General features: G+C 45.6%; 2 protein-coding genes across 2 annotated transcripts in view; both read right to left on the bottom strand.

Moving 5' to 3' along the window:
* The window catches only part of LOC308334100 (estrogen-related receptor gamma-like), a gene marked incomplete at both ends in the record, with an annotated part of 23,069 nt that overhangs the window by 7,977 nt on the left and 5,092 nt on the right, over window positions 1-10,000 (bottom strand). Inside the window, 2 exons of the mRNA XM_080790688.1 lie at window positions 2,799-2,915; window positions 7,214-7,383. Of these exons, the coding sequence (XP_080646814.1) occupies window positions 2,799-2,915; window positions 7,214-7,383 (287 nt within the window). The remainder of the gene's footprint in view (window positions 1-2,798; window positions 2,916-7,213; window positions 7,384-10,000) is intronic.
* Window positions 4,291-5,418, bottom strand: LOC308334102 (E3 ubiquitin-protein ligase TRIM21-like; the record flags this gene model as incomplete). The annotated part of the gene is made up of 1 exon (XM_080790690.1): window positions 4,291-5,418. The coding sequence occupies one exon, from the start codon at window positions 5,416-5,418 to the stop codon at window positions 4,291-4,293; it is 1,128 nt and encodes a 375-aa protein (XP_080646816.1).

Here is a 10,000-nt window from a genome sequence, read left to right as displayed (position 1 = left end):
CTGACACAGAACCACTGACAGAACCACTGACACAGAACCACTGACACAGAACCACTGACACATAGAACCACTGACACAGAACCACTGACACAGAACCACTGACACAGAACCACTGACACAGAACCACTGACAGAACCACTGACACAGAACCACTGACAGAACCACTGACACAGAACCACTGACAGAACCACTGACACAGAACCACTGACAGAACCACTGACACAGAACCACTGACACAGAAACAAACATGGGCTTTTCAGAAAACTAGAATCGCCTAAATGGGTTAACACGCCTCCCCCCCCCCCCCCCCCCCCTCCCCCTGTGCGTTTACAGCGCTGCCGCCGCTGCGTGGAAGAGGGGGAGGGGCTTACGAGGCGCGGTGATGTGCGTTACGAGGGTCCTTATGGCGGCGGTTTACGAGGGGCGCGGTCCTAATACGATGGCGGTTACGAGGGCCAGGGAGAAGGGGGGGGGGGGGGTGGGGGGGGTTACGAGGGGCGGTCCTCATATCACGGAGGTCCACCAGGATCTCTCCCCCCCCCCCCCCCCCCCCCGAGGCCTGTGGAGGAATCCACGACAGCAGCAGCGAGCGTTGCCACGTTCGCTTATTACAAGCGACTTTGCCCTCGTTTATTTTATATTGTTTTTTTTTTTTTTTTTCCTGTACAGCTTTGTTAAATGTTGGTATCGTTTCACCGGTTGCGTTTTTTCTTTTTTTTTTGGGGGGGGGGGGGGGGTCTTTTTGACAGCTCATCATCCAAGGAGAAAAGTCCTAATTCTTCCAGCTCCATTAGCGCCGTAGATCTAGGTCAACTATTGAAGCCTACTCTTTGATACTATACTTATAACTCCATTGCCATAGATAGATCAATCGCAATTGCGCGTTTATTTGCATTTTATGTGCATTCGATCGATCGAGCCATAATGCTACTTACGTTAGCATCGGGTAGCTAACTGTTGTTGTCAGCAGACTCCGTCGGCCATCTTGGATCGTCGGCACCATAATAATCCATTCTATCTTGTTTCTTTCGATCGCCTGTATTTCCTATTCCTGTATCTCCTTTTTAGGATTGATTTTAAAATTATTTTACTTGTGTATAAAGCTCTCAATGGTCTCGCACCTTCCTACCTACATGACTGCCTGCCTAAATATGTCCCAAACCGCCCCCTAAGGTCTTCCTCTGCTGGCCTGCTCGCTTTGCCAAAAAAAATGGCAACTAAAAAATACGGGGAAGCAGCTTTTTGCTTCTACGGGCCGTCGGCATGGAACAAGCTCCCACTGTACCTTCGTCAGGCAGCCTCTGTAGACATTTTTAAAGCTCAGCTCAAGACCCACTTCTACAACATTGCTTTTAATTGATCTTTTATTTTTTGTTATTCATTTCCTCACTGTATTGCATTACTGCTTGTTCTTAATGTTGTTGCCTTGCTTTTCTTTTATTCTCCATTTTTCTGTAAAGCACTTTGAGCTGCACTTCATGTCATGAAAGGTGCTATACAAATAAACTTTTATTATTATTATTATTCCTGTATCTCCTATTCCTCGTCGTCCCAGGTGGCATTTTTGGTCAAAACAGCGTTTCTTTGACGGCACAGAGCCGGCGATGAGGAGCGTTCCAGTGCCCCGCGGTATAATATAGACCCGTTTTGTAAAACAACAGTTTGAACGAGACCTGTTAAACTTACCAGGATAATACTACTTCCGGTATAGTCTGGCTTTTCAAAATAAGAGCTTGACTGGGAAAAATGCTTTAGACCCTAAATCAATAAATGCTATAGCGGGCCTAACAGTGATCTCTGAAAACATTTTACCCACAGATTGGTCCTTCTAAAAATAGCAGATCTACAAGCTCACAACGTTTTAGCTTGTAGATCGGCTATAGTCGCCTTGCCTGTACAATAGGGCTTGATTTCGCAGACCTGGTTGCTTATTAGTCTCAGCAAGTCTGGCAACACCACAGTGGGGTGGTGTGTGTGTGTGTGTGTGTGTGTGTGTGTGTGTGTGTGTGTGTGTGCGTGTGTCTGTGTGTGTGTGTGTGTGTGTGTGTGTGTGTGTGTGTGTGTGTGTGTGTGTGTGTGTGTGTGTGCGCAGGGGGGGGGGTAGAATAGGATGATGTTGATGCCCCTGCACTGTTAAATGCTGCTAATTAAAAGACACACACACACACACACACACACACACACACACACACACACACACACACAGTTATGCATGTGTACGGTAAACACACACTCACACACCTATAAATAACAGTTCATTTTCTCTCTCTCTCTCTCTCTCTCTCTCACATGTATACACACGGTGACAGTAAACAGATGCTGGTGTGTGTGTGTGTGTGTGTGTGTGCATGTGCGTGTGTGTGTGTGTGTGTGACAGATAATTAAATCAAGGCCTGACGAGTTGATGGACGATGCGGTGTCATTAAATCGTTCTGTCTTCGGTCGCCATACCCACTCTTTACACGTCTGTCTTTCGCACGCACGGACGCACGCACGGACGCACGCACACACACACACACACGCACACATGCGTGTGTGTGTGTGTGTGTGTGTGCGTTGCATGTACCTACAGTATGCCCTGGCACGCTGCCAGCTGCTATCTTAGGTACAGTTCAGACACGTTTCAATAGTTAGCACTCCATCACACACACACACACACACACACACACACACGCACACACACGCAGTGACCTCTGACCTGTAGGGTCAGTAGACAGTGACCTCTGACCTGTAGGGTCAGCAGAAAGTGACCTCTGACCTGTAGGGTCATTATAAAGTGACCTAAAGTGACCTCTGACCTTCTCTCATCATGCCCACGCTGATGCACTTGGTGAAGCGACAGGCCTGGCACGACTTCCTCCTCCTCTTGGTGATCTCACACTGGTTGGAGGCGGGGCAACTGTACTCGATGTTACCTGATTGGGCGACAAGAAGATAAACACTGGTTGGAGGCGGGGCAGCTGTACTCGATGTGATCCGATTGGACGACAAGAAGATAAACAGTGTTCGCTCACTCACCGCCAGCTATTAATAAAAAAGGTTTTTAGTCATCATAGCTTAGTTTTAGTCATCATAGCTTAGTTTTCATTTAGTTGTAGTCATCGTAGCTTAGTTTTAGTCACCATAGCTTAGTTTTCATTTAGTTTCCATTTAGTTTTCGTCAGTGGAAAAAGGTAGTCGACGAACATTTTTAAAACATTATTAAAAATAAATTAAAACAGTAAATGACAAACCACGCCCCCTCACGTATTAGAAGAACAATATCAGTCAACAGAAAGAAGGTTTTTGATGAATCTATCATGGTTAAAATGGAGTTTTAAGTTATAATGGGTTTGTATAGGGAGGGCGCGGGGCAGCTAAAATTAATATCAATTAGAATGGAGAATCGATTTAAAGTGTCACAGTTTGAATGGAGAATAGATTTAAAGTGTCACAGTTTGAATGGAGAATCGATTTAAAGTGTCACAGTTTGAATGGAGAATCGATTTAAAGTGTCACAGTTTGAATAGAGAATCGATTTAAAGTGTCACAGTTTGAATGGAGAATCGATTTAAAGTGTCACAGTTTGAATGGAGAGTCAATTTAAAGTGTCACAGTTTGAATGGAGAGTCGATTCAAAGTGTCACAGTTTGAATGGAGAATCAATTTAAAGTGTCACAGTTTGAATGGAGAATCGATTTAAAGTGTCACAGTTTGAATGGAGAATCGATTTAAAGTGTCACAGTTTGAATGGAGAATCGATTTAAAGTGTCACAGTTTGAATGGAGAATCGATTTAAAGTGTCACAGTTTGAATGGAGAATTGTGAACTTGTGAGCCAGCCGGTATCTATACCTCCACTTCATTCTGGATTCCACAGACGTTTCTAACTTCAAAGTGCACTTAGATGAAGTGTGCACTTATTAGCAGCTAGGATGCACACTCACTCCCTGAGTTGTGCTTTTTTTTTTCATTATATATGTAGATACTTCACTGTTACGTTCATACCTTAGTATAGTATGTATAGTTTATATGTATAGTTTCATTATATATGTAGATACTCCACTGTTACGTTCATACCTTACGCATGTTTCATGATAACTACTTTTTATGTATGTGATTTATTGCCATGCTTTTTGTTCTTGTAAATCGCTCTGGATTAAGAGCGTCTCATAAATGCCCACATTGTAAATTGTAATGTGTACGTGTGTGTGTTTTTCTCCCCCCTTCGGTTTTCCTCACTTGTACCGGTGTCTTACTTGCAATTATCCATTTATGAAATATATGCATAATTTATTAATGTTTTCTCTTATCATTTTGTAGTTGGAGGGAACATGTTCCTTTCGTCCTCACCGAGGTCAGCGTCCATGTTGACAGGAGAGATGATCAGAGGAGCAGAGTTTGTAACACCATTATTAAGACCGGGACTGAAGTATGGATATAGTCTCTCAGTGAAGGAGCAGCCAGTGAAGGAGTAGAGTTGAACTCTGGCCTCCACGTCATAAAATGAGACCAGACCCTCCTCATAATCCACAAACACTCCCACTGTCTGGAGCTTCTCTCTAACAGGGAGGAGGACAGAAGGGCCAGCAGCAGCCTTGTACTCATTTCCATTCCTCAACCATATAGTCCAGTAACCAATCTTGGGGGTCGCTGTGATGCTTCCCTTCCTGTTGATGGACTCTCTGGCCACTCCTAGAGTCCACTCAGTCTTCCTTTTAACCTGAACCTCAAAGTAAAACGTTCCTGAGGAGAATGCTTGTTTTCCTAAGACACAGACACATCGATGAAATCTCTCTTTGTTCTCTGGGAGATTCTTCCTTATGTTTCCATCACTCACTTGTTTTCCATCGTCAGACAGGATGAGGTAAGGATGGGCTGTATCAGGATCCAGAGTCACATCCACTGCATATCTCTTGATCATCCTCAGCTCAACATCACAGAGCTTCATCATCTCTTGACTGAGAGTCTTCTCCAGGTGAGCCACAGCTGTCCTCACAGTCTCCACACATGAAGACTGATGGACATTGACCTTTGTCCAGTCCTTGGTGGGTGGAGGGGTGTTGATGGAGGTGAAGTTCTGGAGGAGGTGGTCTTCAGAGTGTGAGAGCTGCTTCAGCCCAGCTACTCTCTTCTCTAACTGAGTGATTTCCTGTTGCAGATCTTTGATGAAGCCTTCAGCCTGTTTCTTTGTTGTTTTCTGCTTCTCTTCAATCACACCAATGAGCTCAGCCTGGCTTCTCTCAATACAGCTGATCAGATCAGTGAAGACCTGCACACTGCCTGCTGTCACTGTGTCTGCATCCTTCCTGCTGAGCTCTACTGAGAGTTTGACCTCCTGAATCTTCACTCGTCTCTCCTGGATCATCGTCTGGATTTCAGCCTCTGTCTTTGCTTCATATTCTTCTTTCCACTCATGATACCTGAACGGACGAACCATTTCAGACACAAAACTATTGATAGATACGTTTGGTCTCTTATAGGTTTCTGAACTAGTGGTCATGGGGTGTCTTCAACCAGTGATGTCTGTCTTATACAATCCAGGAATGTTTATGATGTGATTACAGCAGAATATTAAGTTGCAAGGGTTTATCTTTCTACGTGTGATCTAATGGTCTGTCTCTCTCTTCTCTTTGACTAATGCTCCTCACACTCTGTGGAATGAGCTTTTAAGTCAAGCTGACTGAAACCTGACCTCATCAAACATGACGTCAGTCTTGACCAAAGATGGAGTTCAACACGACTCCAGAATTAGACGGGTAGCGAATTTAAGTTTCAATAACACACGCACGCATGCACGCAAGTTTGAATGGAGAATCGATTTAAAGTGTCACAGTTTGAATGGATAATCGATTTAAAGTGTCACAGTTTGAATGGAGAATCAATTTAAAGTGTCACAGTTTGAATGGAGAATCGATTTAAAGTGTCACAGTTTGAATGGAGAATCGATTTAAAGTGTCACAGTTTGAATGGAGAGTCGATTTAAAGTGTCACAGTTTGAATGGAGAATAGATTCAAAGTGTCACAGTTTGAATGGAGAATCAATTTAAAGTGTCACAGTTTAAATGGAAAATCGTGAACTCATGTGAGCCAGCCGGTATCTATACCTCCACTTCATTCTGGATTCCACAAACGTGGCACTTCAAAGTGCACTTAGATGAAGTGTGCACTTATTAGCAGCTAGGATGCACACTCACTCCCTGAGTTGTGCTTTTTTTAAATGTACTGAATAGATTTGGCATTGAACCACCCTTTTTTCCTTTTGGATTAACACGCGGACCATCTCATTTCCAATTTAATGTTTTAGTTTTTTTCTTTTTGACCCCTAATTTCTCCTGATGTGCAGGTTGGTGACTTGCATGGTTTCCTCTGCCATCGGTGTGTGAATGTGCCCGCACAGAATACAAAACTCTGATGCTGGCATTCAAAGCAACCAAAAGGTATGGCTCCCCCATATCTCACAAGTATGATTGAACCCTACAAACCCTCCCGCTCACTCAGATCAGCCAACGCAGGGAAGCTAGAAGTACCACTAAAAACGCCGGGACAACGCTCCACACATCCCAAACTCTTCTCCCTTCTGAATCCAAAACTATGGAATGCACTTCCCATTGCAGTCAGAACTACAGCATCACTCCCAATCTTCCGTCGTAGTCTGAAAACCCACCTTTTCAGACTCCATCATGGCCCGCAGCCCCCCCCCCCCTAGCCCCTTAGATTGCACTTTGTGTAGACTTTAGCATTTGATACAGATTTATAGCATGTTACGTAGACAGCGCTAGTCATAACACTTTATAGTGTATATAGTATAGTATGTATAGTTTATATGTATAGTTTCATTATATATGTAGATACTCCACTGTTACGTTCATACCATACGCATGTTTCATGATAACTACTTTTTATGTATGTGATTTATTGCCATGCTTTTTGTTCTTGTAAATCGCTCTGGATTAAGAGCCGTTTTAAAATTTCAGAATCGATATTTATCGATATATCGATATTTTCAACAACACTAGTTCAGACACAAGGCAGGTGTAAGTATCTCTGTGGTATTTCCATGTCGGGGGGGGCAAATCACTCTGATTCACTGGCACATGTGTGTGCGTGCGTGCGTGTGTGTGTGTGTGTGTGTGTGTGTGCGTGTGTGAGTGTGAGTGTGAGTGTGTGTGCGTGTGTGTGTGTGTGTGTGTGTGTGCGCGTGTGTGTGTGTGTGTGTGTGTGTGTGTGCCTACCCTGTATGGTCCTCTTAAAGAAGGCCTTGCAGGCCTCACAGGAGGCCACTCCGTAGTGGTAACCCGACCCCACGTCTCCACACACCAGACACACCCTCTTAGAGGACACGCCCCCCAGCAGGAAGTCACATGACTTCACCTCTTCTTCCTCCTCCTCCACCAACCGGCTCCTGCATGGGGGAGGGGGGGGGGGGGGTGAGAGAGACAGAGAGAGACAGAGAGAGAGAGATCATTTATTTCGGACGGACGACGGGGACCAAACGGCGGTGAAAAGTTGACTCGTCTCGTTCACTGACTGATTTATAAACGTCTTGGAGTCAGTGTTACTTCCATGTTGCGTATAGCGCTGTCCGATCTTTTTTTTAAAATATATTTTCTATCCCACGATTTTGTAACCCATTTTTCACCCCTGTGTCAATCATCTAATGTGATCCTGGGCTCTACACACCCTCCACCAACCTAGTCCCCATATATGGGGGACAAGGGGAGACCAACCTAGGGGAGAGCAACAGACTTGAACTCATGCTCCCTTCATGCCTGAGTGTCCAAGTTGCTCCTTTACACCTGACAGGGGGGAGTTTCCCTGGTTGGACGTAGCGCGTGGAAGGGACACGTTATTCCAACCAGTTCCTTTCCCCTCCATCAGGCGCCCCGGCTGGCCAGGGGGAGGCAGTTTAGAGACCAGGATTACTGCATGTTTTTTGTGAGGGTACCTACCCTAGGGGACACGGGGAGAACATGTGAGGGTACCTACCCTAGGGGACACGGGGAGAACATGTGAGGGTACCTACCCTAGGGGACACGGGGAGAACATGTGAGGGTACCTACCCTAGGGGACACGGGGAGAACATGTGAGGGTACCTACCCTAGGGGACACGGGGAGAACATGTGAGGGTACCTACCCTAGGGGACACGGGGAGAACATGTGAGGGTACCTACCCTAGGGGACACGGGGAGAACATGTGAGGGTACCTACCCTAGGGGACACGGGGAGAACATGTGAGGGTACCTACCCTAGGGGACACGGGGAGAACATGTGAGGGTATCTACCCTAGGGGACACGGGGAGAACATGTGAGGGTACCTACCCTAGGGGACACGGGGAGAACATGCAAACTCCACACTGTCCAATCTTTATCTTTACCGTTCACATGTATGCCCTGCCTCTGCAGACGGCAGCAGCAGCAGCAGCTGTATAGGCTATTTTGTCACGATCGCGTTAATGAAACCAAACGAAACTCTAACACGGTACCGTACCGGTACAGGATTATTATTTCATGTCAAAATGAAAAGATGATGTTATCCAGGTAGGACAATATACTGTAGAACACATAGTTCTATATATTATCATCACAGCGGCCAGCAGCAGTTTGTACCACATCATCAGAATTCAATCTGCATTACCTTCCACGTGAACCTCCTCCTCCTCCTCCTCCTCCTCCAACAACAACTCGATAACGTTCTCATGTTAGTTTGTGACTTATTTTCTGAGCCATGCAAATAAACAACCACCCGCACTGACCTGTAGACGGAGTCTGGGCACATGAACCTCTCCGTCACGGAGGGGTTCATGTGCCCCGCGTGTTAACACATTTAGTACCGGAACTGCATCAAAATAAAGGCGTTGCTTGCGCCAGAGTAATCGCCAGAGTAGTGATCGCTTTTATTTTGAAAGCCATGAACCGGAAATACTTTCTTAAAAAAGTTGACTGACAAAGTGACCTCACAATCTCCGATCATCTTAATATTTGTATATACGCTCCAAAAAGAGTTCATATTTTGCGGGAGAGACGGATGAGGAGCAGAAACGCAGCGCCAGCATATCGATCCTTTCATCACCACGGAGAGCGCCCTGGATGAGGAGATACGAGTCATTCTTTCCGCCGCGCTAACATGGCAGTCAATGACAAGCTAATAGTTGCACAGAGCGTTAGCATACGGCAAGCGAAAAGCGAAATGCCAAAAAAAAAAATAGGAATAATTCTGAATATTCTTATCTCGCCCTGCGTCGTTTGGACGTCGTTTGGACGTCCACAGACGTCGTAGGCACCTCTCGGTTCCAATCCTTATGACGTTTCAGGACGTATTATGTACTAAATGGGTTAAAGCTTAACCAGAAACAGGACAGTCACTGCGTCAGCACGGATGTATATAAGCCTCGGAAGCCCAGACGTTTTATTTCCAGCACGGAGGTGAGGTGAGGTGAGGTGAGGTGAGGTGAGGTGAGGTGAGGTGAGGTGAGGTGAGGGGGGGGATATCGTTTTGGGGATAAAGTTTGCGCGCTTCTATCTGTTACTTCTCTGACACAGAGCAGTTCAAACTTCAAACTTCAAACTTCAGCCAGTCAATAGTGGGACACCGTGCGCTGAGAGCCACATACACACAGCTGCAGTTGGTTTTTAACCGTTTCAGTTCATAGGACGCACCTGTACGTCATAAGGAATCCAACCGAGAGGTGCCTTCGACGTCTGTGGACGTCCTATAGCGCACCCTCAAAGATACGGGGCGAGATAAGAATATTCAGAATTTTTCTTATTCTTTTTTTTGGCTTTTCGCTTTTCTCTTGCCGTATGCTAACGCTCTGTGCAACTATTAGCTTGTCATTGACTCCCATGTTAGCGCGGCGGAAAGAATGACTCGTATCTGCTAATCCAGGGCGCTCTCCGTGGTGATGAATGGATCGATATGCTACGCGCTTCATTTCTGCTCCTCATCCGTCTCTCCCGCAAAATATGAACACACACACACACAAACAGTCACACACACACACACACACACACACACCTGT

Source organism: Protomyctophum bolini (genome assembly GCF_963924005.1).
Source record: "Protomyctophum bolini genome assembly, chromosome: 19".
NCBI classification, from domain to species: Eukaryota; Metazoa; Chordata; class Actinopteri; order Myctophiformes; family Myctophidae; genus Protomyctophum; species Protomyctophum bolini.
This window is presented reverse-complemented; position numbering and strand designations above follow the sequence as displayed.